The sequence below is a fragment of the Tasmannia lanceolata genome, unplaced genomic scaffold, assembly GCF_043159265.1.
Source record: "Tasmannia lanceolata isolate RefF3 unplaced genomic scaffold, GAP_Taslan_0.1 ptg000005l, whole genome shotgun sequence".
NCBI classification, from domain to species: Eukaryota; Viridiplantae; Streptophyta; class Magnoliopsida; order Canellales; family Winteraceae; genus Tasmannia; species Tasmannia lanceolata.
Window position 1 is genome coordinate 6,469,407 of NW_027518682.1, and position 25,600 is coordinate 6,495,006.

Here is a 25,600-nt window from a genome sequence, read left to right on the forward strand (position 1 = left end):
CCCTCCCCGTACCGGTTCCGTGAGAATGGTTTAGTTATGCTTGAGGATAAATTCACCCCCTTAACGTATTTCTTTGCCTTTTTAGAAAGTAGAAACTAGAAACCCTAGTTTTCCACTTTTCCCCTTTAACGTTTTTCTTTGCCCACCACCAACATTGCCGTCTCCACTCTCCATCGGTTCTCGGCTCTCTCTCTCCAACCTCCGATTAGGAAAAATATAAGATTAGGCAAAATATCTCCATTTGGTCAATTAGGAAAAATATAAGATTAGGAAAAATATCTCCATTGACGAACTCATGAAGCTGCCATCTTCATGCGATTTCTTGAAGCCTTTGCCATTGACGAACTCATCAAGCTGACATCATTCGTGCGACTTCTTTAACCATTTGGCATTGACGAACTCATCAAGCTGCCATCTTGGTGCCACTTCTTAAACCCTTTGCCATTGACGAACTCATCAAGCTGCCATCTTTGTGCGACTTCTTAAACCGTCTGCAAACGATATTCTGGAGGTGAGTCGAACACATCCCGTTCTTGTTCTTGTTAAACCCGACTGCCATTGAAAACTCGGTGTCAATTTGTAGTTTTTCTTTTGGATTCAGGGCTTTTTTGTCGAATTTGGTACTTAATTATTAGAAATGAATTTCCAGCTTTCCAACAACTTTCCAATCAATAGTACACCCAAATACAACTTTCAGACAACTTTCCAGCCAACAGAACACCCACCTCAGAGGCTTTCCATTCCTTCCCTTTCCTTATCTGCCATGTCACTTTCCTTTCCCACAACCATAAACCAACCGGACACATCCTAATATAAAAATTCCATGGAAAATTGGTATATCAAGTGATGACATAGGGGTAGAGAGGGTGGGAGAAAGAGAGACGTGACGGGGCGTGAGTGAGTAGAGGGTGAGAACTGAGAAGTGGCGAAAAAACGGGAAAATATACTGTATTTTGCGTAGAGTTTAATTTTTCTTTCCTTTTTCTTCAGCCTTTTTTCGGTCAGCTAATATTCCATGGGAAAAAAGATTCATGGTCGCATCTAACAGTAAGATAAACAAAGGCCTCTTCACCAACAATAGTAAATTGTGAGAGATCAGCAGCATAAATACAATGGCAGGCACTACTTACTAATAGCTCATGTGCCTTGGGTGGAAGAAGGCAAACTTCACTCAAGACTAAAGGGAGAACCCATACGTCAATGATCACACAATGTAACAATGAATATTGAAGAGCGAAACCTATAGATACTGGTCCCTTACAACACACAGTACCTTCATGTATTACAGTTAGAAAGAAAAAAAATTGAAAAATTGCACACCATCTCACCATCACAGACAAACCAAACCACCCTAAATCCCTAAAAGGAGGAAATGAGAAGGAAAACCCAAATCTTCTTCTTTCCAAATTCCCCAAGAATCCAAGTCACAGATAAAGCAGAACAGCTTCAATGGGGAAACCCAAGTCAGAATTGAAGACACGATAGGCCTTAGGATCTCAATTTCAGGTCACTCAACTCAACTAAGCCTTTGTCCCAACTCAATGCAACTCACTCAGGTCGGAAAATATTTCCATGGCATATTTTTGTGCTGTTTTGGGGGTTGAAAGCAGAGGGAGTTCATTAGTGTTGAGGTTGCTTTCTCCATTTGTCAAGCACTAGGCCAAAGCTTCTAGCTGGTGGTGTTCAAGGTTCCGCAGTACTATCCTTGCAAAGATTTTGGCTTCGATGGGGGCTGTTGCTGCTGCCGCAGCAGCACGTAAGATCCGCGCAGCTCCAGCTTTTTGTAATAGGCTCGCATGGTGGGTCGCATGCCTGCCACCAGGGATGGTGAACTGCATAGTGATTAGACTTGTGATCAGTAAAAGCTCGGTATAATCTCCACAAGGAAAGGAATTGGATCTCTTGGGCCCTATTCGTTTAAGATTGTGACAACCGATTGTGAGTCCAAAACCAATTATTTGGACTCAAATTCAAACATAAATTTGAGTCCAATAATCTTAAACAAACAGGGCCTTAATCGGAGTATCTGAATTCAAAATGATTTCTTATAAGAGAACTCATTATGAGCACAGTTTCAACAACACTCAATAACTAGATAACTGACATTATATCAATCAAGTGCTGAACAAGGTCTAAGAACCCTATTGATCGCCTTGGACAAGTTCTGAATTAAATCATTTAGTCTGGTTCTGAGAAAGGAGTTCAAACCATGGTTTCCTAAAAATCAGTCACGTCACTTGAATCACCAATTCTTTATAATACCAGCACAATTTCCACAAGTGGAACCTCGTAGTTAAGAGAGCAACTTATGAGTTGAGAACAAGTTTGGAAAATTGGAGTCAAATATATCGGTAAGAATTGGGCGCCCATCAATCCTTTACAACATAACTATACTAAATATACAGTGTGTGTTGGGGAAATGATATTTCCACTCCCCTTTCTGGCATTTTCCACCCCCATTTGATTGGTTTTTTCCTAAAAATGACAGCATTTTCACCTCCCTTTTGTTCGTCTTTCCCTGAAAATGAAATTATTTTCAAGAAAAAACAAAAAAAATGGGGTGGAAATGCTGGAAAACAGGTGGAAAATATTATGTCCATGTATCTATACGTCAGTTGATATCTAAAATCAGATTTTGATAAGTGACCTTACAGAGTCAATGTTTCCTACAAGCAAATGTAAGGTTCCTTTCTCTTCAGGTAGCGTTTTGCTTCGTCGCTTTATCATCACTCAGATAATGAAATGCTTGTGGAAGTGAAAAGGGTCGTATAGAAAAGGTGTTATAATACCAGCACAATTCCCTTTAGAATAGGGTTGATCTCCCCAAATATCAAATGTGTTTCAGGAATGTGTTATTCAGTGTTTAATCGGTGATGGTTTTTCTCCAAAGTGTTGTCTATCATGGTTGGGTTGCTTCTAGTAATTGGTTCGTTGCATATGTTTGTAGTTCTTTTGAAATCGAGATTGGGTTGGAACCATCAGACTGTTTTGAAATTTCTACAGATGGGTCTTTCTGGAAGAGGTTTCTGTCTGTGTGCTCTTGTTCAATGGCTCACAAGAAGTCACGAATAGTTTGCAGCTAAAGGAACTAGGGCTGCCTAACTTCCAAAGTCAACTTACATATGAAAGGGCTAATCAGGGTGTGAGAGTGGAAACTAATAGGGGTTCTGGGGGCTTTGAAGACCCCTAGAAGCAAGGTTTGCTGAAAAACCTTAACTCATAGGGTATCGCACCCCCATTTGCCCCTATCATCTAAGTTCCAGTAGTAAGGCACATACCAGCTTTATCTTGCTAATCAGCCTATATATATATATATATATATATATATATATATATATATATATATATATATATAGAGAGAGAGAGAGAGAGAGAGAGAGAGAGAGAGAGAGAGAGAGAGAGGGGGGAAAGTGTAGCTACACATACGTGTAGCTAACTTAGCTACACCGACGGCTTAAAATCAGCTCCATTGGATAATCCCAACCCTTCAAACTGTGGAGGCAAAAATGGACAGATTTGTGAAGGTTTTTACACGTCCATTTTTGCCTCCACAAATCGTAGGGTTGGGATGATCCTATGGAGCTGATTTTTTGGGCACACTCTATCAATGTGAGGGCCCATCAAATGAATGGTTTGCATCACCTAAACAATGTGGGGCCCACTGTATTTTAAGTCGTCGGTGTAGCTAAGTTAGCTACACGTATGTGTAGCTACACTGTTCTCATATATATATATATATATATATATATATATATATATATATATATATATAGAGAGAGAGAGAGAGAGAGAGAGCATGTTGTGTTTACCTGGAGAAGAGCAAAAGCAGCACATGCCCTAAGAATGGAAGAAGAATTCCGAAGCATGGCAACGAATCTGCCAATCTCAGCTCCACTGCAAAAAATCATAAAATGAATTAAGGTGGCAAGCATTATTACAGAAAGCACATCATGTAGGATTCAGGATGTGATAATATGTGAGAACATAGCTTAAAAAACATTGGTTAGGTAAATAAAAGAAAGCATGGTCACGTCAGTTATAAAAGCTCTAGGGAAATGGTTTGTGAGCAGCTGCTCAGATAGCTTATTTGAGAATGGATTTTTAAAACAAAGGTGGGCCCACATTTTGGGGGTGATCCTAAGCATTCATTTGGAAGGCCCCATCATGGATGGGGTGTGTAGCAATCCAAAGCATTCATTTGATAGGCCCTCATATAGATAGGGTGTGCCTCAAAAATCAGCTTCATAGGATCATCCTAACCCTTCCATTTGTGGACCACTTCCAGTATTGTTGGAAGAAGCAGTGCAATGTAAGCAGGTCCGTTTCGGGAAGCAATGAAGGAACCAGAGATAGAATATAGGAATTGGAACGAGGCTTGCTTACTCAACTATTGCCTTAAAAATTTATTCCCTTAAGATATTTCCTTTCACACACCTGCATCAAAAATTTGTTTCCACCATTCATAATGTTCCTCAGTGCCTTTCCTTCGTCTCCTTGCTCGCAATCATACAACATCTCCCTTTGAAATGCATTGAGCAAGCCCTTCTGCAATGGTAGTCTTTTCAACGAGAAACGGCATCATCTACAATCGGAGTCACAATCTTCAAGATCTCGGATGGTAGACTGATGTTTTGGTGAAGTGGCAGTAATGTATCCAATACCTTTTCCAACCAAGGATACTGAGTCTGACCGAGGAAGGCTATTCCCAAAGAATAAGCTAATCCCAAGGATACAAATCGCTTCTCCTTGCTTTAGCTTTGCTTTATAAAAGTGGCATCCATTGCTGTGGTGAGTCCTATTTCTATTAATCAGGATAGCTCTCATCCATCTCTTGGAAATCCTAGCTCATTGATGTGCCCTGGGAAGGGATTGCTCCACCCGGATAAACGAGTGGAAAAGTGGAACCGGGAGGAACATTCCAGAGAAGCCTTTTCCGACATAGAAAGGATTCTTCAACCGGATCAACAAAGGCGAGAACAGCTCACTTCCCCACCGATTCAATCAATGGAGGAACATGTGGGAGGGATCCAAACTCATTCTGCTAGCTGAAACTCTATCATAGCTTTTCAAAAACGATTCTACATCGGCCCTTGCTCGCTCATTTGGGAGGTTTAGTCGTAGTTTAGTGATTTTAGCGGTTTTACTAGTGCTTTTATGTCATTTTTACACTAGAAGGGGTAGTTTGGAAAATTCTAGTTACATTAGGGGTATTTTGGATATTTCATGTTGCATTAGGGGTTGCCTATATAAAGCCTCTTCCCTCTCATTTGTAGTTAGTTCTTGGTTTGATTTGGGACTATACAGATTCCTCCTTGGGAGAAATTAGAGAGATTTTATCTTCTCTTCTATCTGTCATTTCTTTTGAAATTGGAATTAAGATTAGGTTCTTCTAATCTTTGATCATCTTTCTTCATTTTCATCTTGTTTAATGCAAGATCTCTATCAATTTTGAGTGTTCTTGCATCCCCTTGCAAGAATTGATATTTTCTGCTGGAGATCCGAATTTTCAGACGAATCAAACGACGCTTCCGCAGCCACTTGCATAAGAGGGATCGAACTCATTCTGCTAGCTGAAACTCTATTACACTTTTTCAAAGACGATTCTACAGTAAGTGGGCCATCTGCACCAGCCTTCCTCAAAAAAAAATCCAACCTCAAACGTTCAGTTTGATCCCTCTCTCCAGAGGTACCTATGGAGAAAGATCCTTTTTTGGCCGAAAGATCCTTTTTTGGCTCTCCCTTCAACCCTATGTCTCTTATCCCCCAGGAGGTCTTCCTCCACTAGTAGATTTTTCATAAAACTCCATCTATTCTGGTGTGGATGGGTCTTTTTTATCCGTTTGTAATGGCCCCCACAGACTTCGCTTTGTTTGACCATGAACAAATGATCGATGCCCAGCCCTCAATCTGCAGGGCCATACGATGAGATGTGGCCGTCACGTCAATATCACCGCGGAAAGGGCGACTCTGGACAATGACTTTCATTTGACTCTCTTCGGTTGTAATGGATTTAGTGACTCTTCATGCACATCTTGAGGAGCTCTTGCTGAGTTAACTTCTGGGGACAGGCAAAGGTAAGGGCTCGCCACCTTACAATGAACTCCGTGACAGGTTCATTATCCCTTTGCTCTCTCGCCGATACAAAATCAATCGCCCGAGCTTTCAATCAAGGGATGGGCAGTATCAGTGCCGCCGGGAGGTACCTCACTTCACTGATTCAGATATTGCGTAGCTAATCACTGAACGTGCCACTGTACTACCGGCTACGCCTACCTAATAACAAAGATAGGAAACAATCTTATGTCCATAGGTAGCATGTCTCTATTCCTTTAGGAGGTTTTGGTTACATTTGTTCTCTAAAAGCGTGGACGTAGGCATTGTTAGGCCGAACCACGTTAAAAAGCTCTTGTGGTGTATTTTCTTGCGTGTGCTTTAAAAAGGGCAACGCATGGCGGGGATTCCAAGGTGCCGGATCGGTTCCTTAGAGTAAAAAATATTGCCTTCGTGTTATTCACACGTTTGTTATTGGCAGAATGCCTTCAATCTAGTCACAATACCCGATCATACCTATAATGTCGTACACCCCCGCCCGGGGCGCCGCCAGCTCTGATCCACCACCCACTCCCCCATAAAAAGAGCTTCCTATCCTCTCAAGCGGCGAGGCCTGTGTTCTTAGTAGGCGAAGCCTGACAACGGGCCTTCTTACCTTACCCTTATCTATGCCGATAAGTCCTCACCGATTCTCCCTACCTAAACCTAAACAGAGACTTGCGGGGCAGGAAAACCATAGTTTGTGGGGGTTCTAGTCATCCCCTATTTGATCCAGTTTAAGAGGGGCGTATTGGTGGGGTAGCAAGCTGAACTATGAATAAAGCAAATAAATCGGCCAACTAGACCAAGGGTGGTGGGTTATGTAAGGGTCCTTTTTATATCTCTATAAAAGCCGGACAATCTCTGTGAATGCCCACCCAAACCGGAGGCAGTTATAGATGTTATAGCGAAACTTCGTAAGAAAATATCTCGATAAATCTATGAAAATCTTTTCCAAGGCCAGAAAGCCTTTCAAAGGAAAGGAGTAATCGCATGCGAGGAGTCTTCTAACTAATATATGAATATGAAATCTAAGGTGATCCAATGCAATCTCATTCACTACTTGTAAACCCCAAAAAATGCGAAAGGAGCCTTCATCCTCTCTCTCCTTTAGCTCACAAACCCCCCCCCCCCCCCCCCCCCCCCCCACACACACACACACACGGAAAATTGTTTCTGCACTCGAGCTTAAAAGTCATGTGGGCCTACATTTTGTGATAGATCTAAAGCATTCATTTGATAGACCCGTACATAGATAGGGTGTGTACAAAAAATCAGCCCCATAGGATCATCCTAACCCAAATCTGTCCATTTTTAACCTCTAGAAATGGCCGGGTTAGGATGACCCCATGGGGCTGATTTTTTTCTACACATCCTTTCTATCTTGGGACCATCCAAATGAATGCTTTGGATCATCCAAAAAAAGTGGGCCCACATGGTTTTTTGATGCTCAAGTGCAGATAAGCTATCTACGCTCGAGCGTATAAACAATTTTCCGATGTGTGTGTATTTGCTAGCCAATTTCTCGGAAAGCCATTTCTCGGCTGGCTTTTGCATGTAAGAACAGCCACCTCAGATGAATTAAATGAATAAGACAAAATCTGCCAAAACGTCAACCTGTGTGGTTGTTCTCACATGCAAAAGCCAGCTGCGAAATGGCTTTATGCAAAATTGGCTAGCAAGTCTCATATATATATATATATATATATATATATGGGGTTGATGTTTCTAGTCGGCCGACTAGAAAAGTTTTCTAGTCCGTCCGCCAAAAAATCAGTGCGGGCCCACAGTTTTTGTGTGATCCGAAGCATTCATTTAATAGGCCCTGACATGGATAGGGTGTGCCCAAAAAATCAGCTCCATAGGATCATCCCAACCCTACGATTTGTGGAGGTTAAAATGGATGGGTATAAAACTTCACTAATTTGCCCAATTTTTAGCTCCACAAATCGAAGGGCTAAGATGGTCCTATGGAACTGATTTTTTGGGCACACCCTATCTATGTCAGGGCCTATCAAATGAATGCTTTGGATCATCCAAACATTGTGGGCCCACTGTGTTTTGGGTCGGCGGACTAGAGAAGGTTCTCTAGTCAGCCGACTAGAGACACTTTTCTCTCTCTCTCTCTCTCTCTCTCTCTCTCTCTCTCTCTATATATATATATATATATATATATATATATATGAGGAAAATGAAGCTACACCGCCGGTGTAGCTAACTTAGCTACACCGCCGGCTTAAAATACAATGGGCCCACATTGTTTTGGTGATCCAAACCATTCATTTGATTGGCCCTCACATAGATAGGGTGTCCACCAAAAATCAGCTCCATAGGATCATCCCAACCCTACGATTTGTGGAGGCAAAAATGAACGTGTAAAAACCTTCACAAATTTGTCCATTTTTGCCTCCACAGTTTGAAGGGTTGGGATGATCCTATGGAGCTGATTTTTGGTGGACACCCTATCTATGTGAGGGCCAATCAAATGAATGGTTTGGATCACCAAAACAATGTGGGCCCATTGTATTTTAAGCCGGCGGTGTAGCTAAGTTAGCTACACCGGCGGTGTAGCTTCACTTTCCTCTATATATATATATATATATATATATATATATATATATATATATATATATATATATAGAGAGAGAGAGAGAGAGAGAGAGAGGAGAGAGAGAAAAGTGTAGCTACACATACGTGTAGCTAACTTTGCTACACCAACGGCTTAAAATACAGTGGGCCCCACATTGTTTGGGTGATGCAAACCATTCATTTGATGGGCCCTCATATAGATAGGGTGTGCCCAAAAAATCAGCTCTATAGGATCATCCCAACCCTACGATTTGTGGAGGCAAAAATGGACGCGTAAAAACCTTCACAAATCTGTCCATTTTTGCCTCCACAGTTTGAAGGGTGGGGATGATCCTATGGAGCTGATTTTTTGGGCACACCCTATCAATGTGAGGGCCTATTAAATGAATGGTTTGGATCACCCAAACAATGTGGGCCCACTGTATTTTAAGCCGTTGGTGTAGCTGAGTATATATATATATATATGAGCTATAAGATTGTGCACTTGAGGCGTTATAACGCCTCCCATTGGTTCTGCTATGTGGGACCCAAACATTTAAACCAATGCGAGGCGTTATAACGCCTCAAGCGCACCATTTTTTTGGTGCGCTCAACACTTCTCTCTCTCTCTCTCTCTCTCTCTCTATATATATATATATATATATATATATATATATATATATATATATATATATATAAAAGAGAGAGAGAGAGAGAGGAAATGGTTTTTGCGCTCGAGCACAGAAACAGGGTGGGGCCACATTTTGGGTGGGATCCAAAGCATTCATTTGATGGGTCCTTTCATGGGTAAGGTGTCAACCAAAAATCAGCTCCATTGGATCACCTTAGGGTGTCCATTTGTGGGGCAAAAAATGGACAGATTTGTGGACAAACAGTATCTGTCCATTTTTGGCCCCACAAATGGACACCCATTGGTGATCCAGTGGAGCTGATTTTTGGTAGCCCCCCCCCCCCCCCCCCCCCCCCCCATCAATGATGGGGCCTTCTAAATGAATGCTTTGGATCACCCCCCCAATAGTCCCACCCCCCTGTTTCTGTGCTCGAGCGCAGATAAGCAGAAACCCTTTTCTCATATATATATATATATATATGGGACCATCGCAGAAGGCATTTCATGGCTGTACTGTTGCATATGAGAGCAGCCACACAGGCTCAGATTTTGTCTTATTCATTTAATTCATCTGAGGTGGCCGCTCTCACATGCAACAACCCAGGAGCAACACATATATAAGAATGTTGTTAAAAGAAACTGATAATCAGTATTCCTTGACAATAATTACAACTGAATGCAGATTATTTCAACAATAGGAATCAAGCATGGAATAGTACACACTCATAACAAATAATGGGCAACTTCTTCCAACAAATCAACAAATTCCAGATATATCATAGTAGGTTGCCCTCGGAAAAAAGGTGCCTATGATAAACATTGAAACTGAGCGGTCAATCGCAGAATTATAGATAAACAACCTGCATCTCAGATGGCCTGCTTCTTGAATGCGTGCTGCTTCTGCTACATGTGCCAATGATGCAGGAGCTGAAGATGCAGCCGCTGCGGAGAAGGATTGTGGATCTGAAAATGTCAACACGAATTCTTCAATATGCTTCAATGCCATCCTTCTAGCACCATATAAGCTTACACTCTTTGAAACTCCTTCCGACGATGGCCCTACTAATGCAACTCCATCCATTCTGTACAACATATACGCCAGATTTAGACGAGTGCCCTAAATTACAAAAGAGGCAACAAAATAGAAGGCTTTCCTCAATAATTGGTTTCCAATACATACCCTCCATGAAAATTCCAATTAATTGGGACTACTAACATCTATAGGTGATGACACAATTCCAATTAAATGGGACTACTAACATTTATAGGTGATAAGGCCATTAAAAAAACATTTATAGGTGACAAGGTGTCATTAGATATGATGTTTTGAATTGGAATTTCATCAAACACCATGCAGGTAGAAGCTGGGTTTTTATTTTAGGTAATTTTAGAACAAAGCTTTCAGAAAATCACTTCATAAATCTAATGTGGGTGTCAAGGAACACTAATTCTAGTTTATTATTTATTTTTTTGAATGGCAAATAGATTTCATTAATAAAACAGAGACCAAGAAGGTCCCTAAATAGGAGTACACTGAACAAGCGATAAAGATTTTACAATAAAAGTCTGGGGAGATCGAACTGCTCAAGGCTATCTTTGTGCACGACTGCCCTCGCTAGACTATCTGATCACCATTCGCAGACCGCCTAACATGCTTTAATGTGATCGTTGCCATCACAATTCTATCAAGAATTTCATCAAAATAAGCTCCAAATCTCCAAGGTACCTGCTTTGATCGCCGAAGCTATCTGATAACGTTGAGCGAGTCCCCTTCCAGCACTACCTTGTTCATGTCCACATTAAGAAGCATCTTGATGCCCTGATGGATTGCGCGGACTTCCGCCTCATTTGCATCTGCGATACCAATGGGACCTCTAAAGGCCCAAATCACCACTCCCTCTTCGTTCCTCAACAATTCTCCAATGCCGGATGGCCCAGGATTTCCCATACTAGATCCATCGAAATTCAATTTTAGCATTCCATGGACCGGAGGGACCCAAGCCTCAATCACTTTGGGTTCATTTCTAACCCCCCCCCCCCCCCCCCCCAACCATGCCTTAGAAGCTTAGATCATAAGCAGATACAAGTCTAAAGCATGGTAATGTTTTCACCCAAGATATAGTTAACACAATTACTTTATTGAAAATAAACCGTGCCCCATTGGTGAAACCCTTGAAAATCCTGGAATTTCTTCTTTCCATAGCACCCAAATCGTTGCTAGGAAGGATACTTGCCACAAAATCTTCGCTTTTCTCTTCCATGGTGCCATCACCCAACTCTCGAACAGTTCCAATAATTTTTCTAGAACTACGCAAGCAATCCCGAATCTATTAAACAATCTACCCCATAACTCTCTGGCTACTTTACAATGTACTAGTAGATGATCCACTGACTCTCCCGATTGAATACAAAGAGCACAATAGTCAATAAACCATACATTCCTGTGTCTCAGGAAATCTATGGTCTGGATCCGCTCAAGGAGTGCAACCCATCCAAAAAGGCATACTCTAGGCGGCGCTTGAATGTCCCACGCTTTGGCTACTTTGGAGGAGCCGGAGCAAGGTAGGGGATGATAATACAATGATTTTACTGAGAAATCCCCATTTGAGTTCCAGACCCAAATTCTTTTATCTTTCCCATCTAACTTAATAATATAGCACCTTTCCAAAGTCTGCAGTAATCTTCCCACAATTCCAATTCCCTGTCAAAAAAAATTCATGCAAAAGGATAGAGACGACACTATGCCATTTTCAGAACGAGAAAAGCAATCTTTTACCATTACTTCCTTCCTTGATGCTATAGCGAAGCTGCGGAAAAACCTCCTTCAAAGGAATATTAGTACACCATTTATCCCACCAAAATTTCACTCTCTCCCCAGCATACACTCTGAACCTGACCCCTTCCAGAAATTTTAATTTAAAGCACATAACGTCCCTCCGTATAGTTTTATCTGGTTTCCTAAACTTGTCTTATGTTTCCCAATGACCTTGGCAGGACCCATACTTTATATCAATTACTTTAGCCCACAACTGAGATCCCTTTACTCCGTATCTCCATAACCATTTGCCTAGAAGCGCTTGGTCCGTTTCCTTTATTCTTCTGATCCCTAAGCCACCACCCTTAATAGGCTTACATACTTCTTCCCAACAGACCAAGGGAATGCCTTTCTTCTCATTGGCCCCTCCCCATACGAAACACCTTTGAATCTTCTCTAGTCTTAGAATGACGCTCATGGGACATTTGAAAACCGAAAGCTGATATATAGGGATATTGGCCAAGACTGCCTTAATGAGAGTTAATCTGCCTCCTCTAGACACCAGATTCCTTTTCCAAGTTTCAAGCCTCTTTTCAACTCTGTCAACAATTGGTTCCCAACTTTCTTTTTTTGGTTTGCCAACTCCAAGAGGTAAACCCAGATATGTAGTAGGAAGGTTATCCACCATGCACCCCATTACTGCTGCTAAGCCACTTGTTGTTTCAGCAAACACTCTTGATTTGCAGAAATTTGTTCTCTTTCCCATGATCAATTCATAACCTCTTAGGATTGATTTTATATTCGCCACTTTGAGGATATCCGGAGAGCTAAATAAAAGAGTATCATCTGCACATTGCAAGTGTGATAACTCTAATTGGCCTTCCCTAGTACAAATCCCTCAATCATTCCTTCTTTTCCTTTGATTATCAACCTACTCAACACTTGTGCAACCAAAACAAATAGAAAGGGATGAGAGAGGGTCTCCTTGTCTCAATCCTCTGCAAGATTTAAAGAATCATTTTGGTGTTCCATTAATTAATATAGAGAACCATGCCGAAGATATACAGTTTCTAATCCAAGATCTCCATTTCCAACCAAAACCCATACGTCCCATCAAATAATCTTAGCAGTCCCATTCCACCATGTCATAAGCTTTTTCCATGTCTAACTTGCATACAACACCTTGCTTACCTATCTTTGAGTAGAAATCAATTCTCGTACGCAATGAGAGAGCAGTCCACAATCTGTCTCTCATGGATAAAAGCACACTGATTTGGAGAAACAATTTTAGGCAACACCTTCTTTATTCTTTTAGCTAGTACCTTGGCTAGCACTTTATATAGGCACCCAAACAAACTAATCGGTCTATAGTCAGTTACCTTTCTTCCCCAGTTATTTTTCGGTATAAGAGTGATGAAAGTAGCCCCCGTCCCTTTGTCTAATAGAAGCCCCCGAGGAAACTCTTCAAAGAAATTCATTATGTCATCTTTCACATATCCCCAACACTCATGAACGAAAGCTATGCAAAAACCAACTGGCCTGGAGCCTTATCTCTTCCCAAAGAGAATACCCCCCTTTCTACTTCCTCCTCTATAAATGGTCGCTCAAGAGAATTTTTGTCCTCTTCGGAGAATGGATTTTAAAAGAAAATGAACGAATACCCCCCTTCTACTTCCTCCTAGACGAAAGCTATGAACGAATTCCAGTTTATAACCCCTGAAAATTAAAAGAAAATGGATTTTAGGATGTTTCTAGTGTGGGCAATCACCAACTTGCCTAGAAAGCATTTCCTGACAGGGTTTGCCTCAGCAACCAATGCATATCTTGATTAAAACTTGAAACATGTATGTCAACCTACATCATCAAACTGGTCCATCTGAATGTATATAAGCTTGTCCAAACAAGTAGAGAAAATGAAAGAGATATTTACAAGCACAGGTCAAGCACTAAGAAACTGTTGAATTATAAAGGCTTTGTCAATAAGAAATATCATTCATAAATGATGAAGAAGAAAAGCAATATATAGTTCAAACAACATGAACACTTGGATAAATAAAAATGAAATAGGGGACACTGTTATTCAAGGTGGAGAAGAGGAGTGATACCTCCCATCAAACATATAAGCCAACGCCAACGCAGCCATAAAGCGAGCCATTTTTGATAAGGACGAAGAGCAAAGATGTACCAGGGCTGGAACTCCCCCTTCTTCCACTATACGCAGAGCATTGCCAGGATTAAAAGCAAGATTCCAAAGTGCTCCCGCTGCAGTCTCATGGACATCCTGTAAATTTTCAAATATAATATATAATTTACTTTTTAGTTTAAAGAAATAAACCGAGAAAGAACAAGCTAGATGTGCAAGCTTTCCAAACTACCAACAAAGGATGCACCTACCACTATTATACTATTATATGTGTATCTAATTATTGGTACTATATGCATACAAACCTAGGGTGTGTTGTTTCAAGTTAAACACTGGTTGCTTTATTAACTTTATTTCAAAGTGACAACTTATTAGAAGAGCAGCAAAATACAAGATGTGCAGAGCTTTCCCTACAACTTCTACATCTCTACTAACTCACTCTGTGGCAAGAGCATCATCAATATCAATAGCATTCCTCAAGAAATGAAAAAAAAATAAAAAAAATCAAGTCTTTACATATGTCAAATATCTCATTAAGCACGAGAACCAAGCTCTGAAGACTGTTAGTCATTTGTTATAAGCCCAACCTATCATATTCATAGAATCACCTTCAACACATAGAGAATCCCCTAGATCATCTTCGAAGAAACCAAACCGGTCGAAAAAACCCTAGCCTCAGCTTCGGTCGAGTTCGCAGTCCCAATAGGACAAGAGAAAGCCAAAATAACCTCTGCCCTATCGTCTCTAAAGACTGCCAGTCTCGGCTGGCCGCAGATTCCCCCAAACAACAGCCTTAAATTCAGCTTCGATGTGTTGACTTGAGGAGGCAGAACCCACTTTACTGTTTTCTTATCCTTTTTCACGCTCAATTCCGCAATCTCCCTCACCAACATCCAACCGACCCTTTTATTTTTAAGCTCAAATAAATCCCTCTTGTTGGAGCTTCTCTGACTTCAAAAATGTGTGGTTCCTCGCCATCCAAATTGTTCTTTTCGTATCTTTTTCACCCTCTATTTCACGATCTCTGTCCATTTTCTAAAAAATCTTGCATTGAAACTCCCCGAAATTCATCCCTCAGCAACGTCTAACCGTCCCTTTTATTTTTTATTTCAAAGAAGCTTCTTTGTCATAAAAATGCATTGTTTTCTGTCCAACACACTGGCAATGGAATCATAAACCATAAAACCTTGCCTTTGACCCCAAGATGCTTGCACCTCTAATCTAGAAGAACCCTTAAGAATTCAGAAGACGATTGGAAAACAGGGAAAACAAAAATGCTATTTTAAATAAGGAATTTTATTTTCTTTGTTTACCAACCCCATCACATGCTCTCCTAACTCGCGGCACTCTCTACCATTCTCTCACATTGGGTAAACAAATGTTCCATGATTTTTTTTCATGGTTGCCAAACTTGCTCTCCGACACTCGTATCCGCGCTCATGTAGTATAAAAGATTAAATAACGCCTTCTCCAACAGCTTAAGCTTTTGGAGTAATTGGTTGTTTCACATGGTATCAGAGCTACAGGTTCTAGGTTCGAAACTCACAACTCCTTCATATTAAAAGTCTATGTGTAAGGCCAACCCAAAAAAAAGGGGCCAAACGTGATGGAGAGTATTGAAGTATAAATGATTAAATAACACCAACTCTAACATCTTAAGCTTTTAGAGTAATTGGCTGATTCACATGGTATCAGAGCAAAGGTTCTGGATTCAAAACTCCTTGATATTAAAAATCCATAACTAATGGCCAACCCAAAAGAGGGGCCACACATGAGAGGAGAGGGGGGGGTCTTTGGAGTATAAAAGATTAAATAACGCCTTCTCCAACAGCTTAAGCTTTTGGAGTAATTGGTTGTTTCACATCATGCAACATAGTGGCCAGGGAGTCCCTTGGGGCCTGTTCAGTTGCGTGAAGGAAACGGAAAAGAAAAGGAATGACGTGGCAGAAAGAAATGGAAAGGAAAAGAAACTGCTAAGAAAGCAGTATGAGTGCGCATTCAGTTGCCAGGAAACGGAAAAGAAACAGCAGGAATGTGCATTCAGTTGCCAGGAAACGGAAAAGAAATAGCACAGAATATGTTCTTTACCAGATATAAAGCAAGTTACGCCCCCTAAGCCCTACCAAATAGTCCACTAACAGAAATAAATACTCAAAAAAACTAAAGAAGCAGATTTCCTCTACCTCCTTAAGAAGTCAATCTTGTTATGGATTTCCTCTACCTCCTTGAAGGATTTCCAACCTCAACAGTATGCAAAAGGAGCTTGTTATGGGAATATGTTCACAAGCTTCACAAGTGACAACTGGTCTTCAACAAAATGTAAGTGGCAGCTGGTCTTCAACACATGGCTTGGTAAAAATAATTCCCAAATCCAAACGTTTGCCTGTGCTTGGAGTACTCGAAATTATTCTCTATAGCAGGTATGTAGAACTGTGGATTCCAAATACTATAGCCATGGAGTTGTGAACCTTGTATCCAAATAGTTTAACAAACCATTCTAATGCAATTAAAGAGGCTATGTTGGTCGTTTGAGCACAATCCTGATTTCCACTCTAATGTTCATCTCTGAGCATCTATCTATTTGGAGTCGGTTCTTGTTATTCAAGATATTAGTGGAACTCATTTAATTTGTTACCAACAAAAGAGACACTTGAGGCTCTTTATTGCATTCGATTCAACTTTATACAATTATACAAGTGGCAGCCATCAGAGACATGCAATTGCCAGGTTGCTAACCAAATCCCCAAGTTACACATGCACAAGCCGTGGACTTATCTACTCACAGAAACTGTTTGGAGATGAGGGATGGGATCAGAAAAGACAAAAATAGATGGCAACATTCATTTAATGGCCATGAAAGCTACGCACTTTGGACTTATCTATACTCACAGCTTTGGACTTATCTAAGCTAAGCTAAGCAGTTACACTTGCACAAGCCTTGGACTTATCTAGTCACAGCTTCGTTAGATTTGGGCGCAACTTTGCCAAATAAATTTACAACAATTTAAGATATTGTGTCATAAAAGTTGAATAAAATACTCATCAAATATTATTATGTTAATTTCTTTAAACAAACAAACAAATTGAAAGGATCTAAATCCATTAAGCAATCTCAATCGGATGCTCAACACAAGAAACATGTCCTTAGATTTCACACGGAGTGAACCCGGTTTCTGCAACTCTTCCCCCACACACACGTGCAAAAGAAGAAAGGAAGCTCTCATCAAATTTTGATGCAGATTAATTATATGGACACTAAAAAAGTAACACTTCTATTTTCAGCTCAAATAACCCAGGTTTCTGCAAGTCTTCCCCCACACACACGTGCAAAAGAAGAAAGGAAGATCTAATCAAATTCGGAAGCAGATTAATTATATGGAAACTAAAAATGTGTAACACTTCTATTTTCAGTATTTGGAAAAAAATCTATGATATGTACCGCATATTCAATATCGTTCACCAAACTTTTAGTGCACGAAATACCAATTGGCAAACTTACAAAATGTGCATCCATTACATGTTATTCTACAATATAACATGTGATCTTCACAACCAGTTACTACGCATTCCATCTCAAACCATACAGCGGAAAAGGTGTGTACATCTTTGAATGCCACCAGAATTACTTCTTATTTTCAAATAACTTTATTGTAATTTAATCTTATTTGCAAATGGGCCATTAAAACCTCTTTGGGAGCCATAACCTAAGATTATTATAACAATTAATATTCATATTTAACTTCAACTCCATTTGAATAAAAGATTATGCACAAATAATTTTATTGGTGTCCAAAGAGGCCCTACAGCTTCAATCATACATGCAAGTAACCATTGCCAGGAATAGCCATAGGTCAGCAGACAAGTATCCTAATTCTAAACAAAGATTGCACATATTCCAACAGAAATTGACAAAAGTTACATTTGATTACCAGTGCAACGAATATTTAGGTAGCTCATTTAAGTCGACTGATAAACATAGAAAACGAAAAAATAATCTGAAGGGCATTATATCAACCAAAATGAAATACTTACTTCAGCATCTGAGCAAGCCAGAGCAATAAGGGGTGCAACACCTCCTTCTCGTCCAATAGCAATGCTAAGAAGAAAAAAAATTGATTGTGTTAATCCCAAAAATGCCAGGATTACACGGTTGCTACTAAAAGTCTTAAGTATACTTCCTGAATATGAGCATTGCAGTGCCATCAAGGTACTGTTCTAAAATCAGTATGAGACAAAAGCATGACAGTAGAAGAGAAATCACAGTTTCTAATACAAACCTATTGGCTTCCGAGACTGACAATCCCCACAAAGCACCTGCAGCCCTTTCTTGAAGACCTTGGGAGGCATTTGAGCAAGCTTGTGCAAGAGAAACCTAAATAACCAAATAGAAATGGGCATCAGCAGATGGAAACTCTTTCTTACATTAATCTCACAATCAAAAGAAAGGATCTTTATTCACTATTTGGAATTCAGTTTTCAATAGCAAATATATAGAAACATAAAAAAGGATCTTTACTCAAAATAAGGTATGATGCCTTAAGTAGAAAACGTATAGTGGTAAACTCAATGACCACTGACATAATTTTTGTTAGAGTTAATAATAAGATTGTGGAAGATGTGTATTTTGGAAAAGATAGTGGCTGAAGTAGAACTTGGAAATAATCCACAATACTTAGTGGAAGATGGGTATTTATTCAAAGGGGATTTTTAATGCATTCCTAAGACGTCTCTCCAACAGATCATCATCAAAGAAGCACATAATGTAGGGCACTTTTGAAAGGACAAGACTATTACACTAATACATGAAAAATTCTTTTAATCGAGCTTGGATCATGACAATTCTCTCTATTTGAAGAAATCTTGAATATGTCAAATGTCCAAAGGTACTTTCACTAATGCAGGTTTATCCGCACCATTACCTATTCTTTCTTACCCTTGGGTGGAGATTTTCATAGATTTTGTACTCTGTCTTCCTCCGACTTTAAGGGGTTGAGGTAGCATTTTTGTTGTCGTCGATCGATTCTCAAAAATAGCACACTTCGTTCCATGCAAATCCATACATGATGCTGATAAGATTGCGGATTTACTCTCCAAAGAGGTGGTGTGTTACCATGGATTACCAAAGAGAGCGGATTTATTCCATGAGAACTTTTATCTCCATAGGGAGATGGAAGTGTCTTTTTCTCATGTCTTGAAGAGAATGGGCTTATTGACTATCTTCCAAAGGACGGAGTCAGAAGTAATTCAATTGTATCTGAGGAGCATTTGCCATTGTAGCATCGTGCTGCTCCTGGTCTTTTCTTGTTTATGTTCTCTATATGTCATGTTTATCTGAACAAATTCTTTACTTTTGTTTTTATCAGTTTCAAGTATATGACATTAAAATAACCAAAAAAATCATAAACCATTAAGCAACATTGCTATTCAGAATTTTTTAATGGTACAACATCGCTATTCAGTTACCCCTTTGCCCTGCGTAAAATTGTCTGAACAGATTCTTTACTTTTGTCTTTATCAGTTTCAAGCATATGACATCAAAATAACCAAAAAATCATAAATCATTAAGTAACATCACTATTCAGTTTTTTTTTCTGCATGGTACAACATTCAGTTTCTATATGATGTCATATGTACGAAGCAAATATGAAAGAAGATGGACAAAAATTAATTTCAAAATAATATGGAAAGAAAGTCTGACAAGGGCACTAAGAATAAATACACAACACATTAAAAAAAGACGGACGAAAATTATTTTTAAAATTATATGGAGAAATAGTCTGACTAGGGCATTAAGAATAAATAAACATACCAATGCCTCAACCCCACCAGCTGCAGCAATTGCTTCTCGATTTCTGTCATCAAATGATAAATTCCACAAAGCACCAGCAGCTTCCTGTCTGTTCAATGCATAAGAACAACAATACCATATAAGAGAGGATAGCCAAAATATGCATTATTTAGTCCCTAGAGAAAAGGTAGAACCCTTTTTTTTTAATGGTGAGAAAAGGTGGAACCTAGACAGTTATATCTCAGATACATCTCAATTGTGCTTAACTCTAGAATACCGAACTAGTCAAATAAAACAATAACTGGTAACAAACTAGCACATAATACTGTGATGAAAAAGAAAGAAAAAGAGATTTGTAAACCCAAGTAGACGAAAACAGAAACAACAGAATCTTTTTTAAATGGTAAACCAGAAAGTCAGAAACATAAGATTGACCCAGAAAAAGTAGCTGAAAATTCCAATAAAATTGCAATGCCATTGAAAGAACCAATCACTATGAGAAGAACTGATCAGCCATTGTGCAGCATACATGGCTAAAAACCACTTCAGTGATGGATCACACAAAAATAAAACAAAATATCTCCATCACCTAAGTGTGGATCAGTTTAAAAGCACATCAAACCAAATTTTCAGACTATTAAAGTTTTTCATCGAAAAAATTTCATGCATGGGACCGGGACCGACACAATTCCAGAAAATAAATAAAGAGGTTACCTTACACCTTCGTTACGAGAACGTGTAAGTTGAACCAATGCTTCGAGCGCACCGGCCTCTTGTCCAACGGCAGCATTGTTACTGTTGCTGTCCCCATGAGCAGCCAAATTAGCTAAGGCACGAGCAGCCTGGATGTGAAAGAACAAGACAACCACAAGCAACATCATTTTCCATACAAATATATCTGATGTGTTGCAGTTTTAGGGTATGCTAGTCAAAAACAAAACTTCTTCTTTTTCTTTTTTTTGAATGATGGGAAATTTATTACACAAGCAAAACCACTCAATGAAAACTTCCTTGCATTTGTGTGACAATAAACTGAACATTACCGTGAAAACAACACAACTTCATCACAGATGCCTATGCCAAATTTCAGTAAAACAAAGGACCTACGCAATATGAGTCAACAAGGTAGTTCTTCCCACTATTAGAGCACTCTCTCAATCTCTCTAATGCATGTAAGAAAGGGATATTAAATAGCTTTCCAAATCTAAAGGCAGACAACAATTATACAATGTGAACAATTCATTCCTAAGCCGGTTACCCACACTGTTCCTTTGAGTTGCAGTGTATGTTGCTAATAGATTTTTCTTTTTTGTTATCTTTCTCTATGTGTCAGTAGTGAAATGTTGAACAAACAAAATAGTCAGAAGATGTTAAGTGAGTACTGAAAAGGCGTGATGTCTGTGCTTGGACATTATAAATGCAGCTATAAAATGAGTAGTAGACAGAGAAACCAAAGTTTAGCTCCCATTCCCATTTCAGATCAATTAAATTCATAATGCAATTAGTGAATATCATCGAGAAAACCATCCCATGAACCAGGGGTGATAAAATTAGCATCCTCTCGAATAAAAAATGAAAAATAAGCAAGTGATTATCAAAGTCAATAGGAAAAGAACTAATAGAGAAAGAACGAAGGAAGCATCTTCTTTGATTAAGTACACTACATCACCGCCTAGATTGCTCAATAATGATTAATTGGATGATTGGGGCAAATAAGAAACACAGTTCAGTGAATAATACACGAGACTATTAGGTAGAAAAGGGAAAAAAAATCAGTATACCTGTTCTTGCACTCCCTCAAACTTGCATGACCGTGCAAGCATTACCAAAGCATGGACCCCACCTGCCAGTGCAACCTCCATGCTACATTTGTCATCAGCTGCCAAATTTGCAAGAGCTCCTGCGGCGCGTTCCTATTTAAGCATACAAAACAAACAACTGGAAACTTAACTACCTAAAAATGAAGAACGAAACAAGAAATTAAAAAAACCATACTCTAGAGTCTAGTCCTACTACTTGTAAAACACAAAAATTATCCACCGCATGCAAGAAACGCACAAGAACTCCATCGCCACCAGAGGGCCACTTAAATATAAGATCCACAAGAGCTTTTACGCCACCTGCCTCAGCAATGGCACCCTGTAACCAAGACCTGATAAGTTAATAATGTTTTGATTTTCCAAGCTCGTATAAAGAATAGATCATAGAAAATTCACACTATACAGAACCTTGTGCTCCTCTCCCACTGAAAGGTTCCAAAGTCCTCCAGCAGCCTCTTCAGCAACCAATCTGTTCATGGATTTAGCCAGATTAGCAAGTATACTTATTCCACCTTCTTCAGCAACAGCTTTTGCAACTTTGGCATTCACAGACAAGTTTGCTATAGCCTGCACATTTAAAATCCCTGACCTTCAGAACAATTGATCTAACTCTACAACCAAAAGCCAAAATAAGTTTGTGTTAAAGTATAAAAGATTTAATAACACCTTCTCTGATAGCCTAAGCTTTTGGAGTAACTGGTTGTTTCAAATGGTATCGGAGGAAAGGTCCTGAGTTCAAAATTCCTTGATATTAAAAATCCATATGTAATGGCCAACCCAAAAGAGGGGCCATATGTGCCACGTGTAGGCCAACCTAAAAAGAGGGGCCACACGTGAGGGGGAGTGTTAAAGTATAAAAGATTAAATAACGCCTTCACTAATAGCTTAAGCTTTTGGAGTAACTAGTTATTTCACAGCTTGTAACTATGTTAAAGACTGAATTCATAACCTTACCTTTGCGGCTTCGGACTGGACCCCCTCCCGACAAGATCTAGCAAGCTTTAAAAGCAGATGTATTCCACCATCCCTCATTACAGCCTCTGCCCTCCCACCATCAACGGTAGCATTTTCGTCATCAATGACAACAAATGTTGCAAGTCCCGTCGCTGCTCTCTCTTGAACATCCTCTTGCAAGCTCTGCATCAAACTCAGTAATAGTGCCGCACCTTGCCTTAGCCAAAAACTATCCATCCCCGGGGGATTACTCTCTGCAATACGCAGAAGAGTATGTGAAAGAACCCATTCGAGCCAATGCATAACCTCATTTAAACTTTTATCGACATTCTTTGAATACCTCCAATCCCAAAACACATTCCTTTCTTTCGTCGTGATATCGGCAAATAACGAAGCTATCCCTTTAAAAATATCCGCAAAAAGTGCAAGAAGCAACTTTCCCTTGACGTTATGTACCGCATAATTACCCTCATCTTCGAGAATCGGACAATTCAGTGCGCACAAGACCTTCAAGCTTTGTGACGATGACATCAACCTCGAAACAGAACTTGAAGTTATGTCAGTTCTTGAGACATCGGCACCAACCAAGTTGGGCAGTTTACCCCAAAGCTGTGAAGACAAACTCCATTTCATGTTTCTAGTCCCCGCAACCGATAGGAATCGAATTGATGTCATGTTCCCCAATGCCACCTCATCCACATTCACACAATCCACAAACCCAATCTCATACAACTGCTTACAGTTATTCGCCAATGCATTGATGGCATCTCCATCAATCTCTCGAACTCCTGAAAGCCTTAATCTCTTCAACTTGGGACAACAAAACCCAACTGCCCTTATCGCATCGCTACTAATCCTCTCACAGAAATCCGGCCCAATTTGAAGGCTCTCGAGTGCCTCATGCCGAGCTGCCATTACCGATAATGTTGCATCCGTAATATCCCTACAGAAATCACCACTGATTTCAAGAAGACCTCTCGCTTGGAGATTCATAATCGCGTTCGCAGCATCTGATCCTCTGAACCTAAGCTTCTGTAACTTAGCGCAGCGAGAGGCTAGAGAGGATGCGGCCAAGGCATCACATTTGTGAGCGCGAAGATCCAAAGAGTTCCATAGGCAAGGAGAAGAACCCAAAAGCCTCCAATTTCTACAGGTTGAGGCCAAGCTTGCGCGGTCTCGATAATTCAAGCAAGAGAAGAGCTGGACTACTGTGTCATCAGGTAGGCTAGTCCAATCAACCTCTTTTCTCTCCAAATGCGAGATCCCCTCGAAAATTTCGGAATAATTCTGAGAAGTTACCTTCTCCTTCTCCTTGGATTGGACCCCTTTTCGCCTCACCCTCCGACTCATTTCACAATCCGAAGGAGAAACAATAATCAAAAAGAAAAAAGAAAAAAAAAAAAACCTAATCACCAAACCATCATCGAATTTCGATAAACAGAGGCAAACTACAGACTATACAGAGTGGATATTGTGCGGTATAAGAATCGACGGACGAAATTGAATCATCAGTATCGATTTTTTTTTTCTATGTTTTTATTGTGGGAGAGAGGTAATCTGTGAAGAAGAGCAGCAAGGTAATAGCTGGGTTTATTCGTACCTGAACTTCTGTGACTGTTTTGCTTAAAACCCCTTTTTTGAGCTGGGGATTAAGATTGTTGGGTTCTTGGAGGAATCTCTGGAGGGTTTTTAGAGAGAGAGAGAGAGAGATTAGAGGGGTGTGGTGAGAAATTTGGGGGGTGCAATGTTGGAAGGAAAGGGAAACCCTCGAGCATATATGCGTATCTCTTTGCCCCTCCCCTTCTCTTTCTTCGACGGAGAGCAAAGCAGGTAGAAATTGTGTTGATTGTGTGAGAGAGAGAGAGAGAGAGAGAGAGAGAGAGAGACAGAGAGAGAAATGGGGTTGATGTTTTTTAAGGCTGAACAAAGTCTAGAGATTTTGAACTTTTTGACGGTTTTGCGTGGAGAAGTATTTTGTGAAACACAATTTAGTCATCTGACTAGACTCTAATCTTGCACCCACATGGCATAGATCTAGACTGCTCATCTGAAGGCTTAGATTGTGGTCTTATGTATGACGAAATTATGATCCTAGTCGGAGAGTTCTACAGACTCTATTTGTATGGTTAGAGGAGTTGTAGGTCACCCTTCAATTAAAAGTCCTAATGGTTGAGCACCTAGCTCAATTGGTAAAGAATGTTCTTCGACCATGAGTTTGGAGGTTCAATCCCATCTTAACTATAAAAAAAGGTCCTAGTTTTTTTTTTTTTTTTTTTTTTTTTTTTTTTTTTTTTAATGCTGGATCAATTTTTTAAATGGAACACAAGGAAAGTAAAAGAACAACTCTCAAGAAGGTAAAAAATAAAAAACAACTAGGATATCTCTTTCCACTCCTGTTTGAACTAAGCAATCAATATCAGAGTCAGCAGATCTCCGAACATGGTGAAACGACATTGAAGAATCGTCCATTCTATCGAAGATCTCATCAAACATAGGCTTGAATCTCCATGGATGTGGTTGGCTCCCGCTTGCCCACCTAATGACATTGAGAGAGTCCTCATCAACTATCAATCTACGAAGGTCTGAGCTCCCTACGATCCCTATCCCTTGTAGTAGTGCTCTGGCCTCAGTTTAATTCAAAACCGCTATTCTGATTGGACCTGAGAAAGCCCATGTGGTGTCAACCTTGTGGTCCATAAGGACTCTACCGAGCTGGCCATGGATTACCAATGTTGGATCCATCAAAATTAAATCTCAGCATGGTTTGTCCTAAGGTTCCCAACTAGGAGTACAAACGTGTGTTTACACTCAACTACCACAAATCCCTCTCCATCCCCTCCATAAGCCATAA

General features: G+C 40.0%; 1 protein-coding gene across 3 annotated transcripts; it reads right to left on the minus strand.

The window, feature by feature from the left end:
- Positions 1 to 1,201: 1,201 nt before the first annotated feature.
- On the minus strand, positions 1,202 to 24,662 carry LOC143877267 (protein ARABIDILLO 1-like). 3 transcript variants are annotated; one of them, XM_077379226.1, is made up of 12 exons: positions 22,750 to 24,659; positions 22,204 to 22,362; positions 22,016 to 22,114; positions 21,757 to 21,888; positions 20,690 to 20,817; positions 19,997 to 20,084; positions 18,465 to 18,559; positions 18,220 to 18,283; positions 14,150 to 14,325; positions 10,150 to 10,371; positions 3,810 to 3,894; positions 1,202 to 1,832 (listed from the first exon to the last, which is right to left on the minus strand). In XM_077379226.1, exons 1-12 carry the CDS (start codon positions 24,097 to 24,099, stop codon positions 1,656 to 1,658), a joined length of 2,775 nt encoding a protein of 924 aa, XP_077235341.1. In that variant the 5' UTR covers positions 24,100 to 24,659; the 3' UTR covers positions 1,202 to 1,655. The 3 variants fall into 3 exon arrangements, with proteins under 3 accessions (XP_077235341.1, XP_077235342.1, XP_077235343.1); XM_077379227.1 differs by having other exon boundaries at positions 22,034 to 22,114; positions 22,750 to 24,658; XM_077379228.1 differs by lacking the exon at positions 10,150 to 10,371 and having other exon boundaries at positions 22,750 to 24,662.
- Positions 24,663 to 25,600: the final 938 nt, after the last annotated feature.